The 16,108-nt window shown below is 40.1% G+C and overlaps 3 protein-coding genes across 3 annotated transcripts; 2 read left to right on the top strand and 1 right to left on the bottom strand.

The window, feature by feature from the left end:
- The first annotated feature begins 2,507 nt into the window (after positions 1 to 2,507).
- LOC111326927 (uncharacterized) lies at positions 2,508 to 4,033 on the top strand. Its single transcript, XM_022931015.2, has 3 exons — positions 2,508 to 2,752; positions 3,134 to 3,370; positions 3,519 to 4,033. The coding sequence occupies exons 1-3, from the start codon at positions 2,534 to 2,536 to the stop codon at positions 3,864 to 3,866; spliced, it is 804 nt and encodes a 267-aa protein (XP_022786750.2). The 5' UTR covers positions 2,508 to 2,533; the 3' UTR covers positions 3,867 to 4,033.
- A 4,479-nt stretch (positions 4,034 to 8,512) lies between these two features.
- On the top strand, positions 8,513 to 9,377 carry LOC111326867 (collagen triple helix repeat-containing protein 1). The gene is given in 5 exon segments (XM_022930949.2): positions 8,513 to 8,535; positions 8,537 to 8,600; positions 8,632 to 8,898; positions 9,046 to 9,238; positions 9,241 to 9,377. Coding segments are annotated over 5 exon segments (684 nt in total).
- Positions 9,378 to 11,359: 1,982 nt separating this feature from the next.
- LOC111326868 (collagen triple helix repeat-containing protein 1) lies at positions 11,360 to 12,726 on the bottom strand. Its single transcript, XM_022930950.2, has 3 exons — positions 12,603 to 12,726; positions 12,025 to 12,270; positions 11,360 to 11,869 (listed from the first exon to the last, which is right to left on the bottom strand). Exons 1-3 carry the CDS (start codon positions 12,690 to 12,692, stop codon positions 11,522 to 11,524), a joined length of 684 nt encoding a protein of 227 aa, XP_022786685.2. The 5' UTR covers positions 12,693 to 12,726; the 3' UTR covers positions 11,360 to 11,521.
- Positions 12,727 to 16,108: the final 3,382 nt, after the last annotated feature.

Raw genomic sequence — 16,108 nt, 5'->3', positions numbered from 1 at the left:
TTGTTCTCAATCTAAAGGGGGCGAATCAAAGAATGAGACGCTAAGCTGGGAACGCCCATTTCGTTAATCTTACAATCGATTTAAATCTCGAGTTATTTTGATGTAGCTTATTATGATTTTCCAGTATTCCTGTTGATTGTTGTTAATTTTGATCGCGTTATCGACGGAGGCAGGTTAATTGCTCTAAGCGTTTTGTTCATGAGTTAAGCAACGTTTTAAGTAAATTGCATTGTTATTTCAGTTTACGATCGTGATCGTGATTGTCTATCGTGGTTCGCTAATCGTTCATCATCATTAAATCACCGTTAACCGTCAACCTTGGTTTTCCGTGGTTATTGGTACTTGAAGCATACGACCTGTAAGATAGTCCCGTAGCATTAACACGCTTTAGCGACACCCTTCGACTTCGATCTCGTTTGTCGCAAGCGTCACACACACTGTAAACATAATTTATTTTGTCGCAAGGGTTTTATCTCCGTAGTCAAGGGATCAAAATATGTGTTGTAGTAAATTACTGCTTGCCGTTGGTAAATAACCTAACAAATTTGAGACCGTTCATTTTCATTCAATTTTATTTATCCATTTATCTATGCAGTAAATGGCTTGAACCGGGGGTAACATGTGAAGGTGTAGTCTGATCGTCCGGGTGAGTGTAGTCCTGAGAAGGACTGTTGTTGGTGGTAGTGACTGACGTTTCGACAACCTGTGCGGAAGTCATCATCAGAGTCAAGTAAATGATTGTTGTCAGTAGAAAGTTCTTATTCCAGTTCGTGTAAAATGATCGGTTGGTTTTGCCGTGATGTTATTGGCTGTAAGACTCAAGTGACGTAAGTCGGTCGTGATTGGTCTGTTTCGATCTATCGGTAAAGTTAGGTCGTTCTTTTTCGGTCGTTTGTGATGTTTATGTCGTGAATGAGTCGTTTGTATCGAGCGGGTAGTTGTTGACATCTGTATAGGGGAGTCTGTTCTAAGTTAGTAAACAAGCTTTCCAGAGTCAGTCGTTGAAAATAGTCAGTGCTGTAGGTTAGGCATTGCACAGAGTCCCAGTTAATGTTGTGGCTGGTAAGTCGATGGTGTTCAGCAATGTGATTGCTGACATCACCTTTCCTCGTCGCCCGTCTGTGTTCAGTCAGTCTTGTTGTGAGGTTTCTGCCAGTCTCACCGATGTAGGAGGCTTGGCAGTCGGAACAATTGATCTTATAAATTGTTTCCTGTCTGTTCCTAATGTGGAAGAGTATATTTCCCAGGGAAAAGATACGAATATCATTGATCCAGACCCAAACCAAATATTCACGAAGAGAAAGCTGAGCAAAGTTCGTTAAGTTCATTAAGTTCGGCGTGTTATTATTTTAAACGCTTGATTTCTCTTAAGGCCTCGTCCTTTTCCTTACACACAGCGGTTATTTGTCTCTGTTGTTGTTCTAAGTCCAGTTTTAATTGATTAATTTCTTCGGTGTAGGATTCTATTGTCGTAGCACTTTTAAACTCAACGTCCTCAACAGCATCAGCGGAAAGGCTCTCCTCGATAGCGCTATTTGTTGTTGTTGAGTCGGTGTCCAGATTTCTTTTCAGACGCTCATCGCTCATTTACTGCTGGATCCGTCCTCAGAGAAGAAGGTGGTCGCTTTCTTGGTTAAGTACGCGGCCAGTTAAACTTCGTAGGAGAGATTTTATTACGTCTTTTTAAAGACATTTTCCCACCAAATCCTTTTTGGGTTTCGCACAATTCGAAATAGAGTGAACATACTTTCGTGTTGTCGTTCCAGTTAAAATTTTTGCCAGGATCTCTTCTGATTTTAGCGAGCCAGACCTTTTTAAGTGACGCTTCTTTTGGAAAGCTAAAGAAACCAACTTTTTTTCCGCTGGGCCCAGTAGTTCTTTTTTGAGTACAATAAATGAGGAACGCAACAGTGTATGTTTGACCGCGAAGCCATATCTGTAAGACCCGCCGAGTCCTAAAATGCCTTGTTTCAGTTCTTGCCCCATTCTTTGGCTGAGCGGCAGCCATTTTATTGAAATCGGTGTATAGTGCGCCACAAGCAAGCAATCGATGCACCTACCAAAACCGCTAAGCTACAAACTTGCAAAAGTAGCCCGTTATAACCTATATATTTACTAATAAACTTAGTGGCAAATATTAAATCAAATGATAATGAGAATTTCCTAGTTCTGGAGCCAGAGAAGTTGAGTAAAACTAAGAGATTGGTAACACACTTTTGTGAAGGAAAGAATCCATCTATTGTTGCTAAATCACGCCTCGGAGAGGTGTTTCGTCCCTTTGGCCGTTAAGCTGAGAATGTAGTCAGTGATCTGTAGAAAAATTAATCGATTAAGTTAATAGCAAATATTTAATTGCATGCTCCACAACTCATAATTGGTTTTCTTTTTAGTAATCAACAACGTCAGATTAAGAAACTTTTTATAGTGGCCAAAACATTAACAACTCGGCCGATAAACCAAATATCCTATTATACTCCTCCACCGACGCAGCACCACAGTTTCTTTAGAAACTTTCCCCTTAATTAATAAGTGCATGTGTTTGTTCAAAGTGGGACTTATAAAAAGTTGTTGCTCGTATGTATCAATTAATTGTAAACAAAACTTGGTATATTGGTCAAATGACACTAAGAAGCGCAGCATTTTGAACGCCCTCTCAGCAAGGATGGATCGAAAAAATCTTCAGCAGATGTTTGCCCTGACTTATCTCCTGTTCTTTCAGGTTGTGATCGGCGCAGATAATGGACATAAAATTGTAAGTCACCCAGCAGACATGTTGGGTTCCTCATTTTTCGTAGCACACTCCGATCCTGAGTCAGAGAGGATTTTGGGTATTCGAGTACGGATAAGGATGGGATGTAGATATCAATGATTTTAACACTGTATGCAATTTCTTGAATAGAAGTTTACCTACGAGGACTCGCATGTCTGTTAATGATTACCGAGTTAAAAAAAATAAAAAAACATTAAGCTTCATATGTTGCTACAAAATTACAAAGTCATTCGCCTCTTGAAGAAGTCATCGTTGATCACAAGTCACCAAGACACCACCTCTAGGATTTCTTCATCAAACGGCATGAAATAATGCAGTTATAATAAGCAACATAAAATAGCTAATCGAATTTTCTCTCAATAGGAATTACTGAAGAAATTCTGTTCAACTCAAGGCCCAGCGGGTCGAGATGGATTACCGGGACGAGATGGAGCACCGGGACGGGATGGACTACCGGGACGGGATGGGGCACCTGGACCTAAAGGGGAAGTGGGACCGCCAGGGCCATCAGGAGTCAAAGGAGACGCTGGGACTCAAAGGAGATGGAAACAGTGTTTTTGGAACCACATCAACTCTGACACTGATAATGGACGAGTTCTGGTATGCATGCCATGGAGGCAAATTGTTGAGTAAAGGGGAGGGGAATAACGGTCGCCATTGACAAGATTGAAAGGGAAGAGACGAAAAGTAATCCTTTTAGCTGCACCAATGCATCTGATAAAATTGATTTTTGGAATCTTCTTTTCAGGAATGTCCGTTTACCAAGGCTTCCCCAAACACATACCTCCGTGTAGTCTACATGGGAAACATTCGCGTCACCGGTTGCACAAACTGTTGCATGAGATGGTTTTTAACCTTCAACGACACCGAGTGCAGAGCACCCGCTGCCATTGACGCCGTTCTTTACCAGAATATCAACGTTAACTTCCATCGCTCGGCCAACATAGAAGGCTATTGCGCTGGAGTTGGCAAAGGCTTGGTACGTGTTGGCTTGCACGTCGGTCAGTGCCGTGGCTTTGGCATTTTCAACGCCTACACTGGCTGGAATTCAGTCAGTAGAATCATCATTGAGGAATTTGAGCCCCCAGTTGCTTAAATAAGCAATACCCTTTTCACCCAAGTGCATAGGTCTTGGTTCACCGTAAAGGCAGTTGATATTGTATTGTAATCGGGAGTAGCTAGAGTTAGGCTCATTGAATTAGCGCTGTCTCCATCATACAAGTAGAGGTCATAACAAAACGTGAAAATAAATCTGCAAAGAAACTTATATGGTTTATCTGTTGTTTGATATTCACGACTACAACATACAACCCTCAAAGCCAGGTTGACCATGATAGCCATGTTTTCCCCTTTGCATGATAATCTGCGGTTTAATACAGTGTCGACGGAAGCTTTGATCAATGTGACATATTCTAGACGCAATGTGCCCCTTACATGACTTAGCTTAGCTCATAGTATGTCCCAAAGTCCCGCAACAAGACCAAAAGAAATTTCGCTTTTTTTAAAATGTAGTACGCAACATCCTGTATAATGACTGGAGAATACTGAATCAACAAACACTCTAAAAGGGTTTTTTAATTACCATTAAATTAAATTTCTTGATCAACAAACACTCTAAAAGGGTTTTTTAATTACCATTAAATTAAATTTCTTGATCTATCTGACAAAAAAACAATTGAGCTGTCATTAGAGAAAAAATTAATTAGAGGATATGCTTGTTTGAAGTGGAAGAACCAATATAGTATTAGTGCAGATATATTAGTATATTAAATAAAATAAAGTTTACTCAAAAAAGAAATGACTAAAACTCTCTCAGGAAGGATAGCCAAGAAGGTGCCTGGTTGGTGATGGCTTCGCAAGCAGAAAATGGTGTAAATTTTGAACAAAAAGAGACAAAAACGATCGTATCTACTGCATCGATGAATTAAATAAAATATTTTGAATCTTATTTGAAGGAACGTCCGTTCACCTAGGCTGCCCAAAACACCTACCTTCGTGCAGCTTGTCTGTTCAAAGTGCTGCATAAGATGATTTTTTACAAGCCTGTGTACAGCCGCCCATTACCCTCCAAAATAAAATTGGGCCCCTTCCCGATTTTATTCTGGAGGGTTGGAGGGGCGACAGTTTACATGCAAGTTTCTCACCCTCAATGACATCGAATGTAAGGCTCGAACGACATTCTAAAACAACATCATAAGAATTGTATGATAGCAGACAGTAAGGGGAATTACTAATGAGATCTTGGGAGTGAATGGGTTAAAGAACATTTTTGATAGGAGAAAGAGAGAGCAAATATCTTAAATGTGAAAAATTCCAACAGCAACATGCCTTTGAATCTTGACTTATTTGCTGGGAGATAAAAAGAATCTCTCTCATTGCTGTCTCAAGGCCAATATTGCACAAAAAATACCGAGGGCCGATATTCTTCCAGTACGGTCCCGAGCAAGCTTGGTTAATAAGAGATTTATTATACGACTGAAGTTCAAAGGGACACAAGTGCGGCATCATTCGGGACCATTCGGGAAAGTGCCCGGTCCAATACTGACTGCCCGAGTCGTGTAATAAATTTGATTACAAGACTAGCAATTAAAAGTATTAGCTTGTCATGTTTTAAACCAGTTTTTCACAAGAATCAATAAGAGGGAGAATTCGTTTTTTATAGTCTGTTCGCTTACCTGAATCTGCTAACCTGAGGAGATAAACCTATTTTTTACGACCTGCCCCAGAAGTAAGTTTCCAATCACGTTTTTTGAAATTTGCTACTAGATTAAGACTTTATTTTCTGATTTCGAATTACAAATTTATTTCTTCTATATACGGTTTGTGGTCGTCGTCTGAGCTGACCAGTTCCGAGTAACTAATCATATAGTGCACTCCAGGTTTGATCGCATTGCATCGAGAAACTCTTGTGTTGGCAGTTAGTATAGCGCAGGAAAACATCAAATGCTTTTGGATCATATCAATTCTCATTTTTTTTTTACATGTCGGGTCGAAAATATCTGTGCAACTCATCAGTTCGAAAAAAAAAAAATCCCCCTTAACAGACCGTGTCACGTTAAACGTAATATGAAGATGTAGTTCCGTTTAAACTTGGCGACAGCGCCTTTTTTTCTATGCCTAGTGGTCATCATTTTAGACTTTGTTTTGGTAAATAATTGTCTCTAACATAAAACATGATGGGCTTGTTATTTAGACAAAGTTTAGCCGTTTCTTAACAAAACCGCGCTCAAGGTCATCTTCAATTTAGCCGAACCTTTAATTTGAACATTTATTTTTGTGAACGGTGGTAAAAGGGACGTAAGCTAATGGTGGAAGGACATTTATTCAAAAAAGTCAACCCTCTCATAGAGAATCTCTACGGCCCACTTCTTGTGTAAAATCACCGTTTGGATTAGACCTCGGTTAATAACTGGCCCATTATTCTTGAGTATATTTAAACATCTTTTTTACTAAGATCAACGCTTTTTAATAACTCCTTTGTGGTTGGACCATCGCGCTAATAGTGCGGCCTCCTGAACGTCGACTTTGACACAGGTTCCCAGCGAAATGACGGTCAAGGAAATGCTCACTCATTTAAAAAAATGTTTTTTTTTTCGCGAGGCATCTCCTTTCCTGTCTAGTTAAGGAATAAAAATACGAGTTTGTGTAAATAGTTGCATCTTCTTTATGGATCACTTTTAAAATAACTCAATTTTATTCCATTTCATTTGGCTATCTTATTTACCCTAAAACTAGATACTACCCTATCTCGAAGCGTCATGTCACTAAGTCAAACAACTATTTGACGACGAGTAATAGTTCGTCCAAGACTGAGTCGGAAAACTTCAAACTAAAGCAGGCTACCTGGTTGTCTACACAATATCCCGACATGACCACAATTTTCTGGGGGTAGTAAAGTAGGCCTCTTGCAGAAACCATTTACATACATAAAAATTTATGATCAAACCACGTGCTCTATCGGTAGACATCACGTTTCAATTTGTCTTGGCGTAGAAAAGTTGATTCGGATGCTATAATGATAATGATAATGATAATGATAAGGAACTTATACAGCGCTAAAACTATGAACAATATTTAGAAGCACTTTACATAAGTTAAAGTTCTATACCAATTAAAATTAAAACATTCAAAGGCAATAAACGTTATAAATATTGAAACAAATGAAAAGCTTTCCTGAAAAAAAAATGGATTTACCTTAAGTATATTAATAATAAGCACTGTATAATCCATTGCGCTTGTGGCTTTGCTTTTGTTTTCTGGAATTGGTTGAGAAACATCACGCCACTTTCTCAACCAATCAAATGCGACAAATTCCAAGATGATACAATTCCCTTAATGGACACTCGTTTGAGGTGGTCTTGTTGCACTTCGTTTGAGACCTCATGAGCATTTTATGTCGCATTAGCACACGAATGTTTGGTCAATGCTAATAATAGTGTGTAAGACCGAACTAGTATATAACGTAATTGGTGATTAAGTTCTTTATGGCTTGTTGACAAAACATCCGAGCTCGAGGTGAGAAGCACTCAGACTCAAACCTTCGTGGGGGGATTTGCACTTAACAACCTCCGAAATATTCGGTGCAAGTAATGCAGGTGAATCATCTCTCTTTCATTGTTTTCATTCTCTCTTGCCCTGACGAAACTAGCAGTGTAGCGGTTGAAACGTTGCGAAAGTATTTCATCCATTAAGATAAATGTTGGAATTTACTACCTGGATTGGGGCAACAGAAAAATTAAAAAAGCAAAAGTTTAATTCCGTAGTCAATAAACGCCCTTCCTAAATTTTTTTTTTTCTTAGACTAGAAAAGTAGAATCCCTGCGCGCCAAGGGGAATTCTTGAAGAAATGCCGATGCACCGAAGGAGCTCCTTGAGTGAGGCTGAGTGAGACTCGAAAAGTAGAATCCCTACGCACCAAGGAGAATTCTTGAAGAGATGCCGATGAACCGAAGGAGCTCCTTGAGTGAGGCTGAGTGAGATTCGAAAAGTAGAATCCCTACGCACCAAGGGGAATTATAACATAACCAAAGTAAAGCGCGCGCTCTGATTGGTCAATTTAGCGTCCCCCCATTTTCCCATGGGTGTACGCTGCTGACGTGAGCAAATGCAAAGACTATTTTTCCGCGCGCGCTTGTTTTTTCTGGTCGCGTAAGATTTGTTAAATAAAAGGGAACTCTTTAGCTACAATGTATCAATGTTATGTTATAAAAAAATGGTAAACACCACAGCGTACACTATTCAGTTATGGATGCACATGGGAGGTTTGCTAAGCACTCAAGAAGCTAGAGGCGCTCTCGGCTATCGCCTCGAGCGACTCTTACGCTTCTTTCGTGCTTAGCAACCTCCCGCGTGCATCCATAACTCAATAGTGTACGCTGTGGTGTTTACCATTTGTTAATTCTTGAAGAGATGCCGATGCACCGAAGGAGCTCCTTGAGTGAGGCTGAGTGAGACTTGAAAAGTAGAATCCCTACGCACCAAGGGGAATTCTTGAAGAGATGCCGATGCACCGAATGAGCTCCTTGAGTGAGGCGCTGGAAAAGTCGAGTACCTACTTTTCGAGCGGAGCTCCTTGAGCTCCTGCGGCGCATCAGTGTCGCTTCAAAAGTTTCCCGCGGTGCACTAACGTCATCTTTTTTTCACTGATATTTCAAAAAAAATATTACAATTGTGAATAAGAATAAGTGTACTAAAATTAATGATATCAAGACGCACGGCATTTTGAAATCTCCGTCAAGAAGGATGGATCGAAAAAATCTTTTGCAGATCCTTGTCCTACCTTCTCTCTTTTTTTTTTCAGTTTGTTATCGGGACAGATGAACTAAAGGAAGCTATAAGCTACTTATGTTTTCCAATTGGAGCAGATGAGGAAGAAAGGATGTCTTGTTCTATCAGGCATACCAGGCCCAGCAGGCAGAGATGGATTACCGGGACGAGATGGAGCACCGGGACGGGATGGACCACCCAGACGGGATGGACTACCCGGATGGGATTGGGCATCTGGACTGAAGGGGGAGGTGGGACCACCAGGGCCACCAGGAGTCAAAGGAGACGCTTGGAACCAACGAAGATGGAAACGGTGTTTTTGGAACCACATCAACTCCGAGACTGATAATGGACGAGTTTTGGTATGTAGGCCATGGAGGCAAATTGTTGAGAAAAGGGGAGGGGAATAACGTTCGCAATTGACAAAATTGAAAGGGAAGAGACGAAAGTAATCCTATCTGCTGCACCAATGCATTAAGTAAAATTGAGTTTTGGAATCTTTTCTTCAGGAATGTGCGTTTACTAAGGCTTCCCCAAACACATATCTCCGTGTTGTCTACATGATCAACACTCGTATCTTCGGTTGCACAAACTGTTGCATGAGATGGTTTTTCATCTTCAACGACATTGAATGCAAGGCTCCCGGTTTCATTGATGCCGTTGTCTACCAGAACATCGAACATCCATCGCTTAACCACCCATGTGCTACAGCACATGGGTGACCGATGGCCTGGTGCTTGTTGGCTTGAACGTTGGTCAGTGCCATGTCTTTGGCATTTTCAACGCCTCTACTGGCGGAAACAGGATCATCATTGAGGAGAATGAGCTCTTATTTGCTTAAATCTCTTATTCCTGTTCCACCTCAGGGCATAGTTCTTGATTCATTACAAGGGTAGTTAATAGGGACCTTAAGCAGTCAGGACGGCAACGCCAAGGAAGACTCCGATTAAAAAATGAATTTCTACTCTTAGTTAGAATTTCAAACATGGCTGCAGGAGCTTACTGTCTCATATGGCGCCACAGCTCAACTTCAGTATGACGTATAAAAGTATCGTTGAGTTCCAAATGAAAATTAAAATAATTTTCCGTCGCGGTTTCGGTTCGCAGACGACGCAAATTTTGGCGATTTCACGTTGTTGTTTTGCATAGGACGGCTAAGAAATGTACAAAGTTTCAAAACGCACGTGCTGAGCTCTTGTTCTGCCAATTAGATCTCTTGTTTTTCCACGTCCTCGTTGCCGTCGTCGTCGTGGTTGCTTAAGGTCCCTAATATTGCAATGTAAGCGGGGAGCAGTTAGACACACTGAATTAGCGCTGTCTCCAAAGTTTGGAAGTAAAGCCAATATCTGATAATAAACCTGCGAAGAAAACTATCTATTTTTTTTTATTCCCTTATAACATTTGTGACGGTTACCATAAAATAGGACCGATAAATTAAATTTCGAATTATACTGGCGTAAGTGTTTGTTTTTCCAGTACCTTTTCATTACTCCACAAAGGACAAGAAATGTTAATTTATTTGGCTTCTCAGACTTGTTAACTCTCTAGTTATTTTAGGAAGCCAACACCCTTTCAGCTCTAAAACTCTAGAGATGGTTAAAATAAACAACTAACTACTGCATTTTCCGTCGCATTTATTTCTAAAAAAAGTTCGCGGAAATATTTGGAAATTGCGTTTCCGAGACCCTGAATTTCAAAATTTTCTGAGGAAGAATGCTCCCCAGATCCCCTAGTTTGGGGCACCGTCGACGTTCCCAATTTCCGCGCTGTGCGTACACGTTCAAAATCTCACTTTATATCCCTGTTTGACCCGTGTTTTGTTTTGATACGATTAAAACATACCATGCAAAAATTATCCCCATAGACATGTTGGCATAATAGCCCGTGATAATTCTTTGCATGACACTGTGTTGTTTATATATATAATAAAATCGACGCAGTCCCTTCTGCGTACTTTTGAAGTGGCGTAGCTATAACTTTCCTAACAAATAACTGGTTAATGCCTGTCTTTCCTCTCCCCTAACTTCCCGTTCATTAATCCCTTGCATTTTCTCAACTTTATAAAATATAGAGAGATTCGACTCTAAGAAAAGTGAGACATGGCAACTCGCGCTCAAGTTTTTTCGGTTGTTTTTTTCGGTTGTTTGTTAGCTGGGTTCCCTGTTTGCCACTTCCTCTCCACCCCCCCTCCCCCCTACTTACCCTTTAGACTAAGTGACCCTTCTGACTCGTAACGTTTTGTATAATTTCGGGTGTTTGTTTCTTTTTCTGTTTTCGATACGTACTTTGCTTTAAAATTGCATGTTACTGCGTCGCATATTCAATTGAAGTAACGAGATCTACAACGATAAACCTGAAGAAATTTACTTGAGAGGATTTTGGTATTTTTCCCTGTTTCACTTCTCTAGTATATTGGGCGTCTTTGGCACCCTATCATGAGCCCATGGGCACGGTAATGTATTAATTGCCTCGACCCCGTGCAAGGGTTGCCTTCCTTTACGGCCATGTACGGTCAATTTCCCATTGACTTTGATCTCAAAAATGTAGGAGATGGCATCTTACAGGCCTTTATCTCGAAACAATTTTCTGGAGAACATCGTGTCCCCCTATGGCTCCCGCCCTTAGTGCATAAAATCATTTTTCACGAACGCACGGGACACGATGCGTCTAGAATGAGTCAAATTCGCTTAAGCTTACAGGAATGAAACACGCCAGAAACGCATGTGAAAAAAGTATTATCATTTCGACCTGACCTTTAGTGATGCTTTTGCATAGGATTTTGTGATCAAATCAAAACAAAAGATCAACTAGAATTAAGTGTTTTGCAGGTTTATTTTCACACATTCTCATGACTTCCACCCTGTACAATTTGGATAACGCTAATTCAGTGGGCCTAACTACTTCCCGGTTACGATGCGACATCATAAACTGCCCTTAAAATGAATCAAGAACTATGCACTTGGGTGGAATAAAACGAAGGCGATTTTAAGCAACTGGGGGCTCAACCTCCTCAATAATGATCCTGCTGACTGAGATCCAGCCAGTGTAGGCGTCAAAAATGCCAAAGCCATAACACTGACCGACGTGCAAGCCAACACGCACCAAGCCACTGCCCATTCCAGTGCAGTGGCCTTCTATGTTGACCGGACGAACGATGTAGAGATTGACATTCTGGTACACAATGGCATCAATGAGAGCTGGTATGGCGCATTCGATGTCGTTGAAGGTGATAAACCATCTCATGCAACAGTTTGTGCAGCCTCCGATGCGAAGGTTGCCCATGTAAACCACACGAAGATATGTGTTTGGGGAAGCTTTGTTGAACGTACATTCCTTAAAAAAAGATTAGAAAAAATCGATAAATTGCTTTAACCTAGCACATAGCCTAGCTTTTCTTCCCTTCCTCTTCATAATGGAGATCGGTAACTGCTTCCCATTTTCTCTACTGTTTGTGTGAGGAGCAAGATTCGTCTACTTTACATACATACCATAACTTTTCCAACATCAATATCTGAATTGATGTGGTTATGATCACACTGTTTCCATCTCCTTTGGGTCCCTAGCTTTCCTTGGGTACCTGGCGGCCCTTGTGGTCCCACTTCCCCCTTGGGTCCGGGTGCGCCATCCTGTCCTGGTATTCCATCTTTTCCTGGTGCTCCATCTCGTCCCGGTAATCCATCTCGACCTGGTGGACCTGGTGGGCATGTAACTTTACGGCATTTCTTTCTCGACTCCTGCATAGCAAAATTTCTAATCACAACTTAACATCCCAGTGTGATTATAATTAACGATCACCTCTCCAGGAGAAGAAGGATTTTGTAACTTTGTTACTGCGATATGTGAAGCTAAGTATATTTGACTTGTTCATGACAACTGAAAAATGACTCTTCACAGGTGAACCACAACTGAAGAAATTGCATATAGTTTGAAAGTATTGCTCGCCGCATCCTGATCCCACCAGTCCGTTCTTATCAGGACGCGTTCGATTGTCCAAATTAAATTTGTGCTTGACTCAGAAGAGTTTCTTGAGAAATGAATAACCTTACGTAGCTTTTAATTAACTTACGATTTCCTCTAGATCTTCTGTGCCGATTACAACCTGAAAGAACAGGAGATAAGACAGCGCAAAGATCTGCAGAAGATTTTGTCGATCCATCCTTCCTCTGAGAGAGTTAAAAATGCCGTGCTTCCTAATTTCATCTGAATAAGTGTACTTGGTTTATTTACAATCTTATGATAATGAGGTTTTCACAATAATTTGTCTTTACCTCCACTTTAAAACAAACATGTCTGCTGGATATTTGGATAGATCGAGATCATATATTGAATTCGAACAATTTGGGGGGTGATTGTTGACCACGCAATTAAATATTGCTATTAGTACAATCAGTTAAGTTACTGCGCATCACGCAATAGATTCCAAATTTTAACTTAAAGGTCTAAGTGGATGAGACACTTTTTCTTGGTGTGATTTACGAGCAGTAAATCGATTCTAGCCTTGTAATGTAATGTAATGTAATCTTTATTTAAACACGATCAATTCATCAGCCTATAAAAATATATGTCACATACGCTAAGATATTTAAAATTAAAGCTACATACTATAACACTAAAGCTGTTTTCCGTGAATGCCTTCACATATATAAGCCTTTGACGGCATCTTGATCACTAGGAAAAGATAGGTCGCAGTATCATGCAGGTCGCTAGTTTAATGTATTGACATATTGGGTATTTCATGTTGGGTGATAAATAGTGCATTGATTTTTCAGGCGTTGCACGAAGTTTGTGGCAACAGACTTAGTGTATGTATGTACGCAGAGATTTTGTTGTTTTTTTTTTTAATTATTGCAACGATCAATCTATAACAACGGTTGATAGAGAGAAAAATTACTTATTTATCACGTATGTGACAGCGACCAGCTCTGCGATCTGTTATAAAACAAACTAAATGTAGGAAAAGGAATGTTCACTTTTCAAGAATGGCAAAGATATGATTCCTTATTAATTATTACCAGGATCACTGGAATTCAACACAAACCCCCCAGCTAACTCCTGGGATATTTACCTTGCTGTGTGGTTATGTATGTTTACCGTATACCGTGTGGTATATGCTGAGAAGTTTTATCCGATATGAGCCGTACGGCCCTACGTGTTCTTTTATCAAAAAAGATTGTTCAAAATGAGCCTACGAGGCCTGCCACTCAGTCAATAAATGCTTGTAACTGTTTTTCTGCTGTACAAGAGTAGGATCTGTTAATTACACTATGTACCTCAGAGGAAAGAGTAGAGAAATAGTTGCGTATAATAACCTACAATCATTCTATGAATTCGAATATATGAAAATCATAAAATATGTGTATTGCGATCCGCACAGTAATGAACACAAATTATGGCCCAGTGAAAATAACGCCTAAAAAAAAACCTTGAACCCATAACCTTTGCGATACCGGTGCAGTGTTCTACCAACTGGTGGATGTATAAAAGAAGTCAAATAAGTATAAGTATAAAAAAGTATAAGAAAGTACAAAAAAGTTAAAAAAAAAAAAATCGTAATGTAAAAAAAAATTCAGGCCCGTACGCTTTCATGCAATTCTTAAAACCGCAGCACAGATATATGATTTTCATATATTCAAATTCATCGATTCATCACTTCACTGATTTAAATTAACCGAACATACGGTTAAACCCTCCGTTGGCTTGTTAGTTCAGTTGGTAGAACACTGCACTGTTATCCCAGAGGTCATGGGTTCAAATCCGTACGGGGGCCTGAATTTTTTTCAGGCCTTATTATCATTACTGCGAGGATTGCTTTCATACATTTCTAGAATCACGAAATTCACTCAACGAAAAATTAATGCTCTCTTATACCCTTGTAATATGAAATACGAGATGACCAATATGTAAATTCATCAAACTAGCAACATATATTTAACTGCACGATAATGCGACCTATCTTTTCCCAATGGTCAAGATGCCGTACAAGGCTTATATATGTGAAGGCTAGAATCGATTTACTGCTCGTAAATCATACCAAGAAGAAGTGTCTCATCCACTTAAACCTTTAAGTTAAATTTTGGAATCTATTGCGTGATGCGCAAGAAATTAACTGATTGTATTAATAGCAACATTTATCTGTGTGGTCAACAATCACCCCTCCCCCCCCCCCCAAATTGTTTGATTTCAATATATGATCTCGATCTATCCAAAAATCCAGCACAAATGGTTGTTAAGAGTGGACATAAAGACAATGCAAATTATTGTAAAACATCATTACAGTTACAATTAAAAGCAACCAAAGTACACAGATGGAATTAGGAAGTATGGCATTTTTAACTCTCTCACGAGCTCAGGAAGGATGGATCGACAAAATCTTCTGCAGATCTTTGCGCTGTCTTATCTCCTGTTCTTTCAGGTTGTGATCGGCACAGAAGATCTAGAGGAAATCGTAAGTTAATTGAAAGTTTCGTGAGGTTATTCATTTCTCCAGAACTCTTCTGAATCAGGCACAAATTCAATTTGGACAATCGAGCGCGTCCTGTTAAGAACGGACTGGTCGGATCAGGATATGATGAGCAATACTTTCAAACTTTAGTGCAATTTCTTCAGTTGTGGTTTACCTGTGAACAGTAATTTTTCAGTTGTCATGAACAAGTCAAATATACTTAACTTCATATATCGCAGTAACAAAGTTACAAAATTATTCTTCTCCAGGAGAGGTGATCGTTAATCACAAGTCATCAAGCCAGGATCTCTAGGATTTCTTCACAGACTGGCATGTCAAGTTGTAATTAGAAATCTTGCTTTGCAGAAGTCGAGAAAGAAATGCCGTGAAGTTAAATGGCCACCAGGTCCACCAGGTCGAGATGGATTGTAAATAAACCAAGTACACTTATTCAGATGAAATTAGGAAGCACGGCATTTTTAACTCTCTCACAGGAAGGATGGATCGACAAAATCTTCTGCAGATCTTTGCGCTGTCTTATCTCCTGTTCGTTCAGGTTATAATCAGCACAGAAGATCTAGAGGAGATCGTAAGTTAATTAAAAGCTACGTAAGGTTATTGATTTCTCCAGAAACTCTTCTGAGTCAGGCACAAATTTAATTTGCACAATCGAATGCGTCCTGATAAGAACGGACTGGTGGGATCAGGATGCGTGCGGCGAGCAATACTTTCAAACTATATGCAATTCCGTCAGTTGTGGTTCACCTGTGAAGAGTCATTTTTCAGTTGTCATGAACAAGTCAAATATAGTTACTTAGCTTCACATATCGTAGTAACAAAGTTACAAAATCCCTCTTCTCCTGGAGAGGTGATCGTTAATTATAATCACACTGGGATGTTAAGTTGTGATTAGAAATTTTGCTTTGCAGGAGTCGAGAAAGAAATGCCGTAAAGTTACATGCCCACCAGGTCCACCAGGTCGAGATGGATTACCGGGACGAGATGGAGCACCAGGACTGGATGGCGACCCCTACCTTCTCTCATTGATGCCATTGTGTACCAGAATGTCAATCTCTACAACGTTCGCCCAGCCAAGATAGAAGGCCACTGCACTGGAATGGGCAGTGGCT

Source organism: Stylophora pistillata, chromosome 3 (genome assembly GCF_964205215.1).
Source record: "Stylophora pistillata chromosome 3, jaStyPist1.2, whole genome shotgun sequence".
In the NCBI taxonomy this organism is placed as follows: domain Eukaryota; kingdom Metazoa; phylum Cnidaria; class Anthozoa; order Scleractinia; family Pocilloporidae; genus Stylophora; species Stylophora pistillata.
This window is presented reverse-complemented; position numbering and strand designations above follow the sequence as displayed.